At 41.7% G+C, this 19,003-nt stretch overlaps 1 protein-coding gene across 11 annotated transcripts in view; it reads right to left on the reverse strand.

The window, feature by feature from the left end:
* Positions 1 to 903: 903 nt before the first annotated feature.
* SOX5 (SRY-box transcription factor 5) overlaps positions 904 to 19,003 on the reverse strand; it is a 455,968-nt gene continuing 437,868 nt past the window's right edge. For all 11 annotated transcript variants that reach the window (XM_066184389.1, XM_066184390.1, XM_066184391.1 and 8 more), the window contains 4 exons: positions 18,203 to 18,311; positions 17,152 to 17,325; positions 10,100 to 10,316; positions 904 to 6,520 (listed from right to left, as the gene is read on the reverse strand). In XM_066184389.1, the coding sequence (XP_066040486.1) occupies positions 6,217 to 6,520; positions 10,100 to 10,316; positions 17,152 to 17,325; positions 18,203 to 18,311 (804 nt within the window). In that variant the 3' untranslated portion in view covers positions 904 to 6,216. The remainder of the gene's footprint in view (positions 6,521 to 10,099; positions 10,317 to 17,151; positions 17,326 to 18,202; positions 18,312 to 19,003) is intronic.

Here is a 19,003-nt window from a genome sequence, read left to right on the forward strand (position 1 = left end):
AAGTATTGGAAAAAAGGATTTTGAGGGGTTGAATGATTCTGACTTTTATTGGCCTGAGCTACCATCATACGGTTCTCCTCCAGCCCATTTCCACTTCCACTGGACAGGTGGAAGGTCTATGAAGGTGGAAGGTGGTAGGTGCTCTTGGCTGTATCAGGAAGCCGCCAGAAGAGATCTCTGGTTTGCTGGCGGGAAGTTTCAGGTGCCACCTCACCTCACAGGAAAAGCACAGAGGACAACCGGGGAAACCAAACAAGTGGGGACAGCTTCATAGGATCTCCACCAGCTACCTCCTGCTTTCCCAAATATTGCCTTTTCCCTTTAGGAAATCTGGAACCACAGAGTGGCATCTGTCAAGCCGTAGGCACTTGAGAGTAAGCACCCATCAGAATAACTTACTGTCAAAAACAGGTACAAATTCATTTCATCCCACTTCGTGCCATATGCTGCTGTCAAAACTTCATGAACTGTTTAGGCAGCATGTTGGGACATTTTGACTAACTATGAGCAGAGCTATTTTTTTCATAGCTTTGTGTCACTGGCGTTTATAATTGGGTATTTCCCTGAGCGTGCTTTGGTGTCTGAGCAGACAAGCCTGTGGCAAGAGAACTCAGCCTGGGAAGGTGGGCATGGGCCAAACCTCTGGATTGGGAACTGGAAATTGCACTCTACCACATTGTTCAGGGACCAACTTCCCCTTCTGTCCCAATGCTAATATTTGAAAGATGGGGGTGATCTTTTTGTCCCGTGATTTGATGAAAATCTTGAATCTTGGAGCAGACTGGTGAGCTGAATCTCAATCTCATTTTCTGCTGTTTGAGCCCAGCTGTTTCGTTCTCTTGACAGGAAAGTTTGCTAGCACACCCTTCGCTATAATAAGTGGGAAACAGACCACAGGAAAGGTAAAGAACACATTTGCTGTTTTATTGGTGCCTTGCAGGGCAGTAATACTGAAAAAGGGGAATGCAAAAGAAACAAAAACCCAAAAACCAAAACCAAAAACCCAGGATGGTGGCAATCCACATTGTATTTTTTTTAAAGAGTACATCAACTCCTGTTTTTTTTCATTTATTGTGGCATGAATGATAACATAAAACCAAAACATGAAAATATACAACTTATATTACACTATGTGTTATGAACAAAATATAAATCTATAACTCTATGTTATATTTACATAATTATTTCTTTTATTAAATTTCAAGTGAGATGGTAGGTTGCACATACTTTGTTTTAAGCTCCAGGCATTTGATTGTCTCTATTTCTTTTCTATTTTCATTTCACTTGTAAAATCCAAAACGTTAGAAGGAGTAAGAGCTTTAGAGCCAATGGAGCTATATAAATACTGTTTCAGCAAACCAGTGACAAAAAACACTGGGGAGTAGAGAAATCAGTCAGTAGAAAAAACGAACTTGACATGTTCTTCAATCTGGGAAACTGACAAGTTAAGATAAAGTCGAAAAAATGTAAATATAAACCAAGCTAAACAGACAGCCCATGCCCTGTGAATTGAGGATACACTTGAATCCACATCTAGTGAATTACACAGTTAGTTGCGAAATGGAAGGGATGGCTCTACCGAGAAGTGGTCAGACAAAGAAACTTCCTATCCCATACATCGTGCCCTGAAACGTCCGAGATACCACACAGTCGCCTTTCTTTACAGCAGATGAATTCTTGCTAAGGAAGACCTACATTTCCATGGAGCATAATTATTTCTGATGTTACAAATGTGATGTCAGAGGCTTCTTCGGGGACAATAACAGCTCATCTCTTTGGATTAAAAAAAGAAAAAGCTCTGAAAATGTGCTGTAAAAAGGTTAAAGACAATTTACTTCCTAAAAAATGATTTAATTAAAGACAGTCTACTGCAGTAACCAAATCTTTGAAATAATGTCTTCGAAGAAAGAATTTCTTCCATATGCATTCATAATAAGAGGATTTGGTTACAAAACTAATTAAATGCTATAATAATAGCTAGTGTTCTTTTCTGGGGGCCTGATTAATATAGCGGAACGGTTAGATAAAGATGTTAAATGCACTTAAAAATCCTATTTTACTAATATAAGGCATGAATAAATGGAAAAAAGGATATACTCTGTGTTATTTAATTGAGCTTAGAAGCAAGTGCCTCAGTTTTTCCCTCTCTTTTCCCCCTTTTCCCCACTGCTGGCGATGTTCTTTCTCAAGTCCACAAGATGCATGGTGGCTTCCCCCATTTAGAAGGAGGTGGCCTGTACACCCCACCCCAGGCAGCTCCCCAGGAACATCTTGGCTCGCCAGGTTCCCAGGGAAGAGGGGAACAGAGCTCACCTTGGCATTAGGGCCTTAATGAGCTTTTAGGTTAATAAATCCTAATCTCTTCTAACCTGGTTTTTCTACATGCTCCAGGGCACAGAACCCAGGAAAAAAAATAAACAAAACAAGAAGATAATTTTTTTAAAATGCATGTTTTGCTTTTTTGTTTTTTAGTTGTTCTTTTTTTTTTTTTTTTTTTTTTTTTTTTTTTTCCCCAGAAAATTCAGGAGGGACAAACAGTACCCTATTTTCAAATCTGGTCTTCTACTGCTGAAGGATATATGGGTGCTCATCCTTGGACCTAAGAAAACATTAGCATGGGTGTTAAGAATTTTGCTGGTTTGGAACCCCAGAGCCATTTTTTAAAAAAAATTTGTTTTCATCTCTTGGCCTCTTTTTTTTAAATTTTTTTTTTTTTTTAAACATTTCTGCATTGGTTTCAACATCCCAAATGTAGAGGAGGTGGATAGTCCACTAAAGCAACCCATTTCCAAAGCCCCAGGGAAGGCCAGGCTGGGGCACAGTCTCTCCTAAGGGAATGTATATGGAAAAAAAAATAAAAAATCAGCTGGTTCAGCTGAGCCCTGGATGAGGCGGTGTGAAAAGCAGGGGGGTCTTGGAGAAGGGCACTGTCCCACTGTGCCCACGGACACCAGGCTGCCTCCAGCAGCAGCTCCTGCAGAATTCAGGACTGCAACTTGGTCCCACTAAAGTCCAAGGGCCCCCTTTCCCTTCCCTTCCCTTCCCACTGACCTTTCCCAGCCCACACCTCCAAGACTTGCTCCAACCCCACCTGCCACAGTGGCACCTTACCTGGAGCTAAAACAAAGTATTCCGGTAGCCCAAAGGGACACAATTAAACCAGAGAGTCTCTAAACCGTGGTGGAAATCAAGCATCCAGCAAATGTGAGGTGAACCCACAAGAGTCAGAAGTAATTTGTTCACAAAGACAGGGAACAAATTTAAAAGTTAAAAAAAAAATTAAAAGGAGCAAATATCTGTTTTCACATTGTACATAATAATGATATAAAAACAATTGTCTATTTTTTTTTTCCTTCTTATCCAAACAGAGTGCTTCAAAAAAATTGGCTCTAGATGACTGGTGTAATTAAATAACTAAAATGAGTGATGAGAGAGCAGAAGTTAATTAAGATTGAAAACAACACTCCCATTAATTCACTCCATCATAATAAACATCAGAAGTTGACATGGCTGGGGCCAAAATTAAAATAAAAGAAAGAGAAATGGTGTGAGCAGAAGAAGAAGCGATTTGTTTTCATATGTATATATATATATTTATATATATATAAAAAGGTAAGGTGGGGAGGGGTATCCATTTTAAATAGCCTAACAGCTTCATTTGCTGCACTGCCAAATTAGAACAGAATAAAATAACGTTAAAAAAAGGGGGGGGTGTAAATAAATTATACATAATTTACTAATCTGGGAACAGCTGACCATTATTATTATTATTATAATTACCATTCAACACTAGCAAGAAGAGGCAGTTCAACTGAAAAAAAAAACCCCAAAAAATAAAAAAAAAAAAACAAAAAAACCCACCAAACCCCAACACAGTCATAAAATACAAACAAAAAAGAACCATCTCTGACATGGAGGATATGATCAGCTACTCCAAGTGTAATTTCAGAGCAAATCTTCTGAGAGAGAGAAAATAGAAAAGAATTTTTCAAAGCAGAGGTGGAAATCAAAACAGGGGGAACAGAAGAAAAAGAAAAGAGATGTAGCAGGGCAAAACTATCACATGTCCAAACCACTCATCGGAGTATTGTCCTAAGTCTTCAGTGGCATTTGCTTTTTGCTTTGCACAAGGTCTGCAGAGGTCAAGTTACACTTCAAGTGGGATTTCAAGGGGCAAAGAAAGGCATTCCCCCCTTCCTACCTGTCCTGTTCATCCTGCACCTGGCACCAAGGGCTGAATTTGCCTGTTTTAAGGGACTGTTTGCAAAAATCAGTGTTGCCAAATAGTGGTGCCCAGGGATCTGGCGAATGCTTGGGCTGGGATCTCACGGCCACTAAGATGCGTGGGGCTAATTTTAAAAGTTAGGAGGTGATAACAACAGCAATGCATCTCGCTCTGGGAGTAGGAATTTTCTAGGAAGCAACTCGAAGCTGGCATCCTCAGTTAAAATGAAACAATTCAGAGGAAGGTTTTTGCTTCAGCACAATCCTAAGACCTCTTCCCTTCCGGGGCACACAGCTTCCTCATCTGGTTGTGGCTGCCCAAGGAAGACAAAGCTCCCAAAGCAATGTAAGTGCTCTAAAACAACAATGAAAATATTTTAGCACAGGAGAATAATTTTTCATTTGTGAGAGGCAGCAGCGAGGGAAATTCAGCACTGCAACGCTTTGAGTTCTTATAACCCCACTTAGAATACGGAAATCTCTCCGTAGCTATTAGCTTTCCTTCCTACACAAACACCTCACTGATAAAAGAAGGATTTCTGCCAGTGCACAGGAGAAAAAAAAGGTCAGTTAAAAAAAAATAAATTGCCTTTTGAATCAGAAATCAGTACACAACCACCCTGAAGGTACAAGTTCATCAGAACTGGACCCCGTTGGTGGTAACTTGATTATGCTCAGTGAGGAGGTAACATTTCCAGTTGCTGTACCCTGTGCAGAACAAACCACATTTTGGACAAGCCTTTCTTATGTTGTTCATGCTGCCACTTGAAGTGTGAACTAAAAGTAAAGGTTTCTTAGAGACCAAGTCATTTGGAGGGTGCAGGACTTCATCCTGGAACATGTTTTTTGCTCACGATAGTCCAAGATTATTCTTATTAGTACCATAAACACGCACACATGAAAATCCAAGACCATAAAATATTTTTTCTCTAAATTTCTTATGTCTCTCTCTCTCTTTTTTTTTCACCTGAGAACAGCACCTACAGTTTCCTTTAAAAAGCAAAAGCAAAACCAAAAATATATGTCTAATCTCACCAGCTGCTGGTATATCAGGTTCTTCAAGGGATTGTCTAAGATATAACACTGTCCTAACTTAAGACAGAGCAAGAAGCAAATGAAAAGCCAAAGAAAAACAAAACAAGAAGAGACCAAGCTAAAAAAAGAAAAGCAAATTGGACTAGTTCAGCGCTTTAGTACAAATTTGGCACTTGCTCAAAGACTCAGTATGGTGTGCAACTGATGAAGAGAAGTCCTCTCTTGAAAGGAAATGCTTGTTGGGGTTAACAGAAAGACTCCCCTTTTCCTTCCTTGCCAGCCACGCGCACAGGCACGCACACACACACACTTCTGACCCAGATTTGACAGGGAAGAGGAGGAGAAGGAGGAGGAAGAAGAGGAGGAGGAGGAGGAGGAGACAGAGGGGGTTAAAAGGAATTTTATCTTTTTTTTTTTCCTGTCAGGTGCATTACCAAAAAAAAAAAAAAAATTATTTCTCTTTAAACTGTAGCACAAAACAACAAAACACATTCACAAGCCACTTGTTGGCACTGTGTACCTGAGTGAGAATTTCTAGAACATTGTAGAACAAACAGCCATAAAGTTTATTTGAAAAAAAAATAATAATAATAAAAGGTCGACGGGTAAGACTTCAGTGCTTGGGTATAGCAGCTGAATTACTGGCATTATTTTACCCATAGCTTATATCATTCTGTTGTTGTTGTCGTTGTCTTTGTTTCCTTCCTTCTGAGCCTTTTTTTCTTCTGATGCAGGCTGATGTCTATTAGTCAGCTGATGTCCCAACTAGTTAAGACTAACAGTTAAAGTAACAGTCAGTGTATGAGAAAGTTAATGTGCTTGGCCACTGGCAAGGATAAACCAGATGGGGCTTTATTCATTTATTTTTTTTTTTAAATTTTTTTTTAAATTTTTTTGTTTTTCTCCTTTTCTCCTCGAAGTCCTGCGGAGGGTCGTGAGCCGTTTGGGACCCCAAAATCAGTTGGCCTGCCCCGCAATGTGGTTTTCACTGTCACTGCCATAGTCTGCATCGGGGTCGTCCTCCTCCTCGTCGTACTCGTCGTAGATCTCGCCGTTGACGTCGTCGGGCGGCATCTCCTCCTTGACGTGCGGCTCCTCGCCCTTGAGGCCGTAAGTGCTCTGGATGACGGGCATGCCGGGCTCGGGGCTGCTGGACACGCTCGAGTGCTCCGAGGGCAGGTGTGGGGACGGCATTCCCGCCATGGCGATGGCCCCCGGGTACACCACGCCCGCCGTGGCCATGGGGAGCTGTGCTTGTTGCCTGGTGGGGAGAGAGAGAGAGGGAGAGGGCGTTGGGATGCTGCACGGAACCAAAGGAGGGGGAGTTCATTGTGTATCCTTGGGCACATAAGGGATTCTTACATCAGTACTCAAAACCCACCCAACAGTGCTCCACAAATGAACATCAAACCCAAATCAACTCCACTGATAAGAAAACATGACCTCTGTAAACATCTCTAGCCGCACCTGAACTACACTGTCGCCATGGGACACGAAATAAAGATGTTTGACTCTAGTAGGAATCAGAAGGCTTTATTAACAATTCTTTCAGCCCTTTTATAACATGCTGCGCTAAAAAGGCACTTTATTGGTCCATAGGACTGACACCTCTCCCATTGGCTAAGTAACAGAAATAGCAAACAACACCTGTTGTTAAAGAAAAAGAATATTGTTTACACAAGGTTGTTTTGAGGAAAAAAGAAACCAAACAAAAAACCAAACTATTAAAAAGTTTCCCTTAAGAAAAGCTCAGCAATTCTCAGGCTCAGAAAATACCGAGCCCGCACTACACAGCTTCAGCTTGCCTCCTTGTGAGGGAAACTTCCTTTCTTCATCAGCTTGGTGCCAGCCAAAAATAAACATTCTTGCCAACTGCGTTCCAGCTTAAAACCTGTACATTTTGAAAATCTTCCTTTTAAAAAAATCCAATCTGTTATTGGGGCTGGACATAACAGTCACAGTAACTAGAAATAAACTGCCAGTAGGAGAGAGGCAGCAAGGTCTAGGTCTAGGTCTTCCATTCACAGGAATGGGAAGGTGCTGCAGGAAAATGCCACAGGATGAGGAGAAAGCAGAGACAATGCTTACACCACGTTCATTCAAGGACCTGGCCATTACTAGGGAGAGGAACAGTGGGCTTTCTGGAGCCAACGTGAGTTTATAGGATGGATCACTAAAGGCCTCCCATTAGGAAGGTGAGTTTCCACTGGGAAAGGTGAGTTTCCACAGCCCTCGTGAAAAGCTGATTCTTTGAAGGAAGGTGGATAAAATAGGGAAAAGGCAGACTTAAAACAGAAGTGGCCATTACTTAAAAATAAATAAAAAAAGCAAGGAAATAACATGAGCATTTGAGAAGATCTTCTACAGGATGCCTTTATACAGCATCTAAGCCTTGGAAACCTGTCTGCAGTAATGAAAGAAGAATTATTCCAGGCCACAGAAATTCCCTTTGCATCAAGAACACTAGCTGTGTTATGCTAGAGTTTGTTTCCCTGAGAAGCTTCAGAGTCCCAACAAGCCTAGAGGTTTAAAATTCATGCTCCTTTTGTTTCCTTCCTGCATGAAGTAATTCCATTGCAGTAATTCTCTTCAGTACATGCTGCACATTGTAATGTCATCAGTGGTGTGTCCATCTGCACTGAAAAGCCTTGCCACGGGAGACAGGGCAGAGTCTCTTGAGATGAACATTCTTAATTAAGAATGAAACCCTTCCCTGTTCCCCTGCCTGCCTGTGCCCTGGCTGCACAGTAAGCCTCACACAGTACAGTGATCCTGAAAGACTCTCCTCTGCCAAACAGCTTTACACTTGTTTGGAATTGCTTGCTGCATTTTCAGATACTTCCTGCCTGCCATCCGAGCAAGGCCTCCCTCCACAGAGCCCTTATTTCCGTGTTTCTGAAACAACTGAAGTTGTCTCAGCTGAAGATACAGCTCTTAAAGTAGGGAGCAGATCTGATTTGCATTTTATTCTTAATTCAGTAGGAAAGCTTTTGTTTTCGGGAGTCAGCATCTCTGCAACAAGATTCAGCACACTTAAACTGGTTTTAATATTTAACAATAGGAACACGTTGCACTTAAACTGTGCTTTTCAGAGTGCTTTTCAAATATTAAATAATTTAAGAATAGTATTTTTCCACTTCTGTGGGATGTCCAGCCTAGAGGATCCTGCAGCAGTCCTCAGGTAGTAACGTATTAGGGCTCTCAGCAGGCCATGCTGCCACTGAAGATGAGGACACCGGAACAGGGGACATTAAAAAAATTCCCAATCCTTCCCACTGTGATGCTTCCAGCACAGCCACAGCTCCTGTTAAACCAAGCATTGACTGTGGTGCCCAGGCAGGAGCTGGGCTGCTGTTTAGGAGTTTAACCCCAAATGACCTGTATTGGTGGATGCAACAGATGGGGAACTTAAACCAGGAATGCAGCTGCAGTGCTGTGACTGGTGGCATCACACACTGGCCCCACTGCAGCCATCAGCCACTCTGTCAGCTGCTTCCACAAAGATTTCACCCCAGGTTCTGTGCTCTGATGCCCCAGAGCAAATTACCTCCAGAAATGTCTTGATTTCAATGTCAGCCTTGTTTGGAAAGCTGAATTTCTGTAGGCAGAATGTTACAAGGTTAATTTTTTTTCCCCGTGATGAGGCATGCATGTTAACCAGATAAGCAGTGTTTTGGGGGCTCTGCTGCCACCTATTCTTTTTCCACAAGGCCCCCTCCTCTTTTTTTAATCTCTTGATGCCAAATGTTGGCTGACTTCCCTGTGTTTGTTTCAGTGCTTACCACTGGGATCACTGGACCTGCCAGCACCACAGGGTTAAGCAGCTCAAATTTCTCTGCTGAGCAGCTTATTCTAACAATGCACACTGTAGCTGTTTAAAACACAGTCTGATGACACTTAACAGTCACTAGATAGATGTTCTCTCCTTTATTGCTACTTCTAGCTATTAACTAAAGTGATGTGCAACCCAGTTAATACCAAAAGGATTCCAAATTAAGATGAAACAGAACACAAATTCCATTATTTCAGAGGGTCGCTCTTGTTGCTGGTTTTGCTTTTTCTTTTAGCTGTGTAGCTTTCTCAAGCGAATACAAAAGTATTGTGGAATATTTGATTACTTCTGATTCTTTTGCATCTGCTGTAACCAACACCAAGGAATATCTGCAGAAGGGAAATATGAGCTAGTCTTCCAGGCATATTTTATTGTAATCATATCAAACTGATCTATTAGCTGTTTATCAGAACTGGCCTTAAAATTCTCGCTCAACAGAAAGCATTTAACTTGCTGGACTGTAAGACACTCCCTGGAACGACAAATGAACAATGCAGACATGATAGGAACACGGCTTGATATGGATCAACTGAGCCATGTCCATACTCCAGCTCAAGTTCAGTGTGTTCAGGAGTCCTTTTGCAGCCCACTTGCCACAGTTCACACTGAATGCAAACTTTTATTTTTGGCTTTTGCCTCAAGAGGCACTACCACGGATTCAATCAGATACTCTCTCTGAGGCCTCTTAGAAGGCTTTACTAGAAGACTCACGTTTCATCAGAAAACCTTAAAGCCTTTTTTTTTTTTTCTTTCATGACTGGGGTGGAAACGAGACAGTTGGCTGGGGCATTAAGATGAGCACAAAACAGAGCCAACAAAAAGATTCCTGAAACTGCCTCACTTCCTCCTGGCACACTTCCTTATACAGCACAACTCTCATTTCCTATCGGCGACATCCAATGCTCTCGCCGATGAACTATAATTAAAAATTAAGAATTCTCCCTGATATTTTTAGGGGTTTTTTTGGGTTTTGGATGAAATGAGCAGCAGTTCTGAAAGGTCCCATACCCAACATTGAAGTACTGCCTCATCTCCTGGCGCCTGTTCCTCATGATGGCCTTGTACTCGCCGATGCGCAGCTTCTTGCCGTCGACGAGGCAGGTGCGCTTCGGCCGGGGCTTGTACTTGTAGTCTGGGTATTTCTCCAGGTGCTGTTTGCTGAGCCGGGCCTGCTCCTCGTAGTATGGCTGCTTCTCTAGGTTTGTCATAGCTTTCCAGCGAGATCCTGTCACCAAAATAAATAAAACAGAAGATGGAGAAGAAAAAAACAAGAAAAAAGAAGCTGAGCGTTGGAACAGCTGAGGCTGAAAATTTCAGGCTTTCTGACCCTCAGGCAAGCACCACATCTGACTTGAGGCCTTGGAAACAGGCTTCCGAGATTGAGTGATAGCACGAGGGTTGTGGGTGTGTAGTTTAAAGTGGTGTTGTGTAATCTCACAGGGTGAAAAACTTAGATTTGGGATTTTGGTATATAGTAACGTGTATGAGCCAAAATGGAGGATTTAGAGCCTTGTCTGAGTCCTTCTTCTTCCTTGTTTTTCATGGGTTTAGGTGGTTTTCTGTAACTGGGTGAAAAAGGTCCACACTGAGGGCCTTGGGTGGTCATTTCTAGGTCAAAAGTATAAATAATATAGGTGTCACCTTATTACTGGGTAATTATCACTTAAATAGCCTTGGTAAGAATTAGAAGCACTCCATTTAATCTTGTTTCTTCAACTTGCTAGTTAGAGCTCACGCCTCGTGAGACTGTAAATAGATAAGATATAATAAACAACCAAGTCCAAACTCGACTCTACGTTTCCCGTGTCTTTCATCCTGAGATAAAGAAACCAGAACTGTAACAGATGAGATGCTACTCATCCCCAAACACTGCAAGGCAGAGAAACAAGTAGGTCACCCAGAACAAGGCACCCAAGGCCATTTGGCTTTGGGCTGGTTATCTGTCAGAGCTTCCAGAGAGGGTTCTGGTCTTGTTTGACTAGTAAACCTCCTGGGTATGGCAGGAAAGATGGCACTGGAAATTTTGACTCAATATTTTACTGAAACTTATCTACCTTATAATGCCTTTCATGTGAGCAGTAAAAAAAACATTATCCTGATCATGGGCAACCCCTGACACTTCGTTTCAGGAAACAAGGCAGTGTATTTTGGAGGAATGGACACGCAGAGCCTGCTCTGCTGTGTCTGTGTCCCCATATTTTTCCTTGGCTGTGTGTCTGTTTACACCTCCCGCTCAGAGAAGGCTCCACTCCATGTGCTGCTGTCTGGTCACTGTGATCCATGGCTGGATCAAGGCATCAGATCTGGATATGCATGTCCACAGCTTTATCATTCCTGACAAACACCGGGTCTTTCTGGCTCCCAGCTTGGTGAGAAGCAGAATAGGAAACGACTGTAAATGCTCTGCAGTCAGGTACAGGAGCCTGCAAAGACCCTAAAGCAATGCCTCTAAAAGCTATAAACTACCCCATATGTGCCAGTGGGGTTTTAACTCCAAGACCAAGTCCTGGGAAACACTGCCAGCCCCAACTTAAACAATTTACTGTGTCGTGAAAGGAAAAGCACGGGGGTACTGGCACATCTCTCCCCAGAGTTTCATTTGGCTTCATGGCTGGCAGCCTTGTTTTCTGCTTAGGTTAACATGGATATCTGAGATAGGGATATAGTAAAGACTTCAAAATTGCTTTCAAATGCCTGCTGAAAGTTATAAACTAATATTTCTTAAAGGATATAATACGGGAGCAGAAAGTAAAAGTTCTTGAATCAGTTGCCCCATTTTATTTTTCCATTAAATATAGAAGTGCTTCAGGGTAAGATACATTTTAAATAACAGGAATAGTTCAAGCTGTGAAACCTGTAGCCTAGAAAGAAAACTTTATTGGAAAATAGTCAAATTTCCCACTGGAAAAATGTTTGAATAGTTTCTCAACTTAATGGGTTCATAATGTCATGTGTCATACTTGACTTCCTCTTGTTCCCCATTTTTTATGGTTAGCTCATGCTATTATCAGGCTGGTCTTATCTCACTGTACCCCCAAGACCTGCAGTAGAGGGAGCACAGTTATCCTTTCCCCAGGAAAGAAAACAGTCTCATTCTCTCTAGAAAGACCCTTTCTGATTATTGACATAATTTTCCCCATTACTCTTTGAATCTTTATTCCATGCTGCTGTCTGGGCTTCTGGAGAGAAGAGCTGGTACCACCTGACCTCACATCCAGAGATAAGCAATGAACAACGATGTCTTTGTCCTGAAAAGGGGCAATGGGCACAACTTTCTTAGCAAACATTTCTTTGAAGTCAAACCCATAATTTTTCATGATGTTTACAACATACAGCATGCAGAGATTCCCCCAGCTAGTCCTGGAACTGGAAAGGGTTTAATGACATTGTTACTACCTTAGGCCCAGCACCCTAACTGCATGGCTAGATGGCTTTTAGGGTTTGGACTGAAACTCCTGCACGTCACTTCTGCCATAGAGAGGTAGTGCCTATGCCTGGGGATTTGTGGCAGGGCTCTGTGGCACACAGGGCAGCACCCCTGTGACCAGAATCCTGCTCAGCAGCTTCGTCTCCTGCAGAGAAATTATTCCAAGCTTTTTTCTGGCCAAGAGAGTGGCTAGAAAAATGACACTGACTTTCCACATGCAGTACCTCCTGGATTTGGGGATGAATGACACAGTGATAAACACATGACTGTCAAAATACTGCATACCAACTAATGCTGCATGAGATGGAAATATAGATTGGGCCTGCGTTGAACAAGGTTAAGAATTCAGGGTAAAGCAGATGAGCTCTGGAAGATGCCCAGATGTGGGTGTGCTTTCAAACTGCAGGCCCTGACACACTGGTGTTCCAGCAAAGAAAACCCTAAGAGTCAGCTTAAATCTAGTTGTGTAATCAGAGACCTGCTGAAGTCCTAATGGCCTAGGTAAACAGCCCCAGCCCCTTTTCCTCATGCTGCATCATTTTTTTTTAATGAATACAAAAGTTGAAAACCTTGGTCTTTAAACAAATCTTGACATTTGCTCTATAGGCTTGTGAAGGGATCTGCAATGTAGGGACTCACACATATTTTGAGACAGACAGATGCACAGAAAGGCAGAAATTAAAGTCAGCTCTTGCAAAATTACCATGAAAACGCTCTATTCCAGCACAGTTTCTCTTCTGCTGTGCCATTTCACCTGCTGCAAGCCTACAGTCAGATCTGGGCAGGCAGATTCCTACCCCCTCACGTGACAAGAAGTAGTGGGTAAAGACAGGCAAACAACACAAGCCTTTTCAGGATCAGGGCCATAAAAATGTGAAATTTTGATGCATAATATCTGCACATACAGTTACACATACAACATTAATACATAAATTTTTATGTGCGTATAAATAAATTTATACCTACATAAAAAACATAGCAAATTATAAATTTGTTATTTTTTCCTGAGCCTGCTCACTCAAATACAAGAAAAATCCTGTTAATTTCACCTCTCTTCCTAGCAAACTTTTAATAGCTGCTTTCTGCAGTGATACCTCCTCTTACTACAACTTTACTGTTTTACAAAATATACTAAACATAATTTACCAGTATGTTTTGAAGTACCATACATAATTAAACAAACAATGCTGTCAAAATAAATTTTAAAAGATGGCACGCTGATGATAAACCATCATTCTTTACATCTGATAATCTTCACTTATTTTCTTAGTAATTTACATAATCCAATCAATTCTCTGAACAGTCTTCATCTCAAATTTTGAAATTTTGAAGGATATGTAACTCTGATCTTTGAATTTCCACCCACAGGGTAAGCTATGAATGAGTACCATCAATCAACATATTAAAACTTTTTAAAAAACCCTTATATTTCGAAAAAATATGCTTGTAATAGCTTTAGTTGTCATTTTTTAATGTGTCTAAAAACACACAGAGGCAGGCATGGATACCTATGCACAGTGCCAAACCCGAGCCCAAACAAGGTGTAATTGTAGAAACTTGAGAAACCTTTCTTTGTAAGGGAAGATTTACAGTCTTGAGTGAGCTTCCTGCTCACCATCTGTGTTGGAAAGCTTTGAGTGGATCAAGTATGCAAAGCTTTTCTCCTTGACGATGAAAACAAGAGCCCATGCCCCTACCTGGATGCATGCAAAATGACAAGCAGGATTCTAGCACAATTCTCCCTGATGTGGTGGCTGAAGTATTTAGGAAAAGGAAAAAAAAAAGATTTGGAGACTTTGGAGCACCAAGCAAAGCTCCTGCCCCTAAACTGAGCTAGGGCAGTCAGAGCTGTGCCCACACAGCTGTGTGTGACTGTGAACACATCTGGAAAGGGCAAATATTTGAGTCCAGGGCAGTAAAGAGATGCCCTCACCCATGCCCAGATACTTGTGCTCCAGGCACACACGTCCAATGTTCAGAGCTCTGCTTACTGCAGATTTCAAGCCAAGTTTCTCTGACAAGAATTTTCAGCTGTTTGCAATATTCTCTAACTTTCAGTCCATTAGACTGACATTTTTCAATCTGAGTACCTGAATAAGGCTGATTTTATGTTTGATAAACATCCTCACATAGACTGGTATAATGTATAGGTATGTGTATACATTAGTATAAACACACATATACATTCCAAGAGAATTTTCGAAGCCAGTAATTCACTTTATTTTTCCTAAAATCTTTACGTAGATTTCTCCATGAAATTAATTAAAATATTTACTGAAATATCCAAACAATGCATTATTAAATTGATAGGGTCCAGCAGTCCCATTTTAGCACTTTTTTAACAATTTACTAAAAAAACCATTATCCACAAGTTTAAGTTGCAATGAACAGATGGATGACAAACGTATGCACAGATGAATTTAGTGACAAATCCATGTATCTAATTTTTATGCTCAAAACATAATACCACAGTGTCAAACATAATCCCTAGAGAATTCTAGTGCTGGGATGGGCACCCACTCTCATTTTACTATAGAAATGACCCTTGATTGGTGAGAACTCTGTCTAAGTTACTCTGCGTGACAACAAGCTCTGTGACCTCGATGTGAAGCAGTGCTGCTGGAAAAACGGGAAGGAAAAATTGTGGCTTTCTAATAAGGACACCTTAATACCTGGCTGAACTGTGAGCTTCTAATTGGTCACCCTATGCCAGTTAACAGACAGCTCCCTGCTGACTTCAAAAGACTGGCCTTTTGCAGCTGAGGGAAGAACTTTGTAATGTTTCTGTCTAGAAGGAAGATGCCAGGACATCCCTCTCTATTGCACACGTAGAATGGGGGGAAAAAAAAAAATCAAACGTGATGCTGCAAAGAAATAGAAACATCATCTTTCACTGTCTCAGACCTTGCTTCTCCCTGTATCTGGCAGCAAAACAGAGAGTTTGGAGTCAGCTATACTGTCTGTCACCTCAACAGGATCTGTAATGAATTTGCACATTTCACTCCAACTACTGTATATCTAATCAGAAAAAGATGTCTCCATATCTCCCTGATCAAGCGCCAAATAGTAAAAGGTGATTCCTTATGTTAACAATTTCAGCAGAATGGTTTATTAAAACCAGATTTTAGGGTATTATAAAATGCTTAGAAGCCCTTTAAAATGTCAACCAGGATCCCCAGAGACTGCGTAAAATGTCAGCCCAGCTCAAGCGCCTGTTTTAAGCAGAATGAATTAGCAGCGTGCTGTCGGAGGTTGTTATCCAAAACAATCAGTTAAGAGGGAAAACATCAAGCTCCCTTTGTACTTTCTATATGAAAAGGGCCATTCAGAATGATCTTGTAGATTTCTGAAGCTGATTAGTCAAAAACAGGTTTAACCAGGTCTACTCTCAATTTAGAAACAGCCCAAAACTATTACTGCCCTGTCCTCCGGCTAATCACATCATACACCTCTGGCCAGTATAATCGCTTTTAACCAGTATAAGGTTATATTGCCATCAACATTACCAATTTAGCCTTCTAATCCTGCTCCCATAACTAATCTAATCATCTCGTGCCACCCTTTAAATCATGGGTTAATATCATCACATCTGCCATCCATGGCAATAGATTTTGCTTCTCCAACCAATTCGTCTCATTTCCAGTTGCCCCCTGCTAACTTTTCATAAAACCACTCTAATCAAGGTAAGCCTCAAACCTCTGACCAGTCTAAGATTGGCATATTTACCAGCCCTGCAGCTGGTTAATGCTGCCATTGTAACTGCACTGCATCTCTTGAGCAGCCTGCAAAACCAGTGAGATCTGCAGCACAGGTAAACATGTTCCCTGCTTAGCCACTGGCCTGAGGGATGCTTGGGTCCAGTAGCTGCTTTTATCAGTAAAAATGCAGTATCGCTAATTTGGGCACAGATGTATAATTTTTCTGCCAAAAAGTAATCCACTGGCCACCTACTGTATCATCCAGCATATCCCAGAGGAGTCACCTGGGGCAGAGCATGGTCCTGAGAATCTGATCAAGCAGTGAAAAGTTGGCAGACTTTGGGATCAGATTCAGTAGATGATATTCATGACAAATACTGATCGGGATGTGAAGAACAGAGAATCTGGAAATCAGGTTTTTTTAAAAATTCTTTTTAATGTATGGAAGAATGAAAAACCACCCACTGTAGGAGAAGATCAGGTTCGAGAACCTGAAGTTGCACAGATCCACGGGACCTGCTGAGATGCATCTGCAGGACCTGAGGGAACTGATAGATGAACTGACTAAGCCACTGTTTATGCTGTTGGAGAAGTTTTGGCAGCCTGGTGAAGTTACCACTCTCTGGAAAAGGAGAAATGTAACCCCCACATTTAAAAATGAAAACCCGGGAACTACAGGCTACTCCATCTCTCCTCTGTGCAGGGCCAAATCACCACCACAATCTCAATAATTACAAAGACACAAAAATACTTCAGGTTGTGGTTAACACATACTGCTGGGCAGCAGAGGGGAAACTCCTATCACTATCGCTCTCGGTGCAGTGACTAGAGAGCAAGAGAGAAAGAAGCAATTCTGTCCTGCCAGGTGCTCAGCTCAACTCAGAATCTTTTCAAGCTTTGCACTGGGAGGGCAGAGAATACTCTGTCATTCTTACCTAGTATCTTGCTGATGTTGGAGTTGTGCATGTCAGGGAAGGCCTGAAGGATCTTCCTCCGCTCGTCCTTAGCCCACACCATGAACGCGTTCATCGGGCGCTTGATGTGGGGCTCGTTGCTACCACGCCCCCGGGACTCCCGGTAAATCCGAGACTCTGAAACCCCTGCACTGCCTAAAAAAGCAAGAGGAAAACGTTTCCAGCTTGTGTTTCAGTAGGCAGCTTCCTCTGCCACCTAGGTCAGGCGCTGCACATTCAACGAGTCAGTATCCACTAAAGCTTAATGGTTAATACATTGTGTATTGCCTGGTTTAGTTATTCTATTAATTCAGTATCACAGAGTATAGACCAGATAAGGAGTTTTGATTGTTTTTTAACATGAAGTATTAAACAGCTTTTCTAAGCCATCTTTTACTGCTTAATTACATAAAGCAAATATACACTTATCAATGCAGGTTTACTTTTTATTTTCTTCCTTTCTTGTTCACAGACCGCTGGTCATATTATGTCACCCGTCTTCTGCCTTTTCTGAGACAGAAAGGGGGTGATGGATGGCAATACTGGGCATTTCTTCTTAACCAATTCTCTAACTAGCAAATGAGTATTTACGTACTTGCCTGTTTTTGTGCTTACATGTCCTTAGCAATATATGAAATAGCAGAGAAACAAACATCATTCTTGCTTCATCAAACCAATAAAGCCCCCACAGATGCAGAGCACACGGCACTTATGGAGGATCAGGTCTATGCTTCATAGCTTCCCTGTGTGAACTCACTTACCCCACATATATTTGCCTCCTTCAGCCCGCTTTATTATCAGAAATACATTTTTGGTCCCATCTTGAGACCTTCAGGGGACAGAGGGAAGGCTAAAAATCATCTCCAGACTTAAAACACGCCACGATGAATCACTTCTTCCTGCCTTGTTTCACAGACACTTATTGCTAACAGCTCATATTCCTCATGGGCTCCCAAAGCACTTGGATTCTCCCTCAGATGCCGCTGATACACACACACAAACCTGGAAATAAGGAAAAGCCGTTTGTACTGACCGTCAGAATCCCCACTCATGTTGAAATCCATCATTGCGTGGCTGAACTTCCCATCTTCACTCTGTTTTACTGCCAGCTGCTGAGTCAGGGTCTCCAGTGTTGTTTTGTCCTATATGGGCAAAGATGACAGGATTTGGATCAGGAAAATAATTAAATATTGTAACTCCAACGTTTGTACATTATTTAGGAGGTTATTAGGGAAGCTAGATAACTGTTGACAACAGTTTACTGAGCCATGTATTGAAGAATAAATAATAATGCTTTTTCTGGAAGAGACAGGGTTACAGCCTCTACCATGAAGTCCTTTCTAAAACTTGCTTATTAGCTAGTGATAAGCCAACTCCGTAGCGTTGAAAAGATTGGCTTAGTTCGGCATGATAAAATTGGCTGCACATCTGAAGAAATACTTCAACTCTCTGTGCTCCTGGGACTGTAAAGCTGGCCTGGAAGTTGAGGTGATACATGCTCTTTTGCAATGTATTTATTGTTTCACTCTATTTCTAGCCAGCAATCAAAGCAAAGAGACATAGATGGTTTTGCTCTGTTTCCTTTTTAAAAGGCAGTATTTCAGGAAGCAGCCCATAGGGCAAAAAAACCAGTTCAAACTTATTCAGGCCTTGGGAAAGGTCCAGCCTGAATTAAGCATGATCCTTGGGCAGCAGTAAGCGTTCTTGTCCAGACTGTTTTGTCCAACCCTACTAACACCCCGTCTATCATTCATCTGGTCAGAACTAACTGTGAACCCTGGATTGCAACAGGCTGCTGTGTGCTGCCAATTAATCTGTCAGGCTGCAGTGGTGT

Source organism: Chamaea fasciata, unplaced genomic scaffold (assembly GCF_029207755.1).
Source record: "Chamaea fasciata isolate MVZ Bird 193981 ecotype frontalis unplaced genomic scaffold, bChaFas1.0.hap1 SCAF_5, whole genome shotgun sequence".
Taxonomy (NCBI): domain Eukaryota; kingdom Metazoa; phylum Chordata; class Aves; order Passeriformes; family Sylviidae; genus Chamaea; species Chamaea fasciata.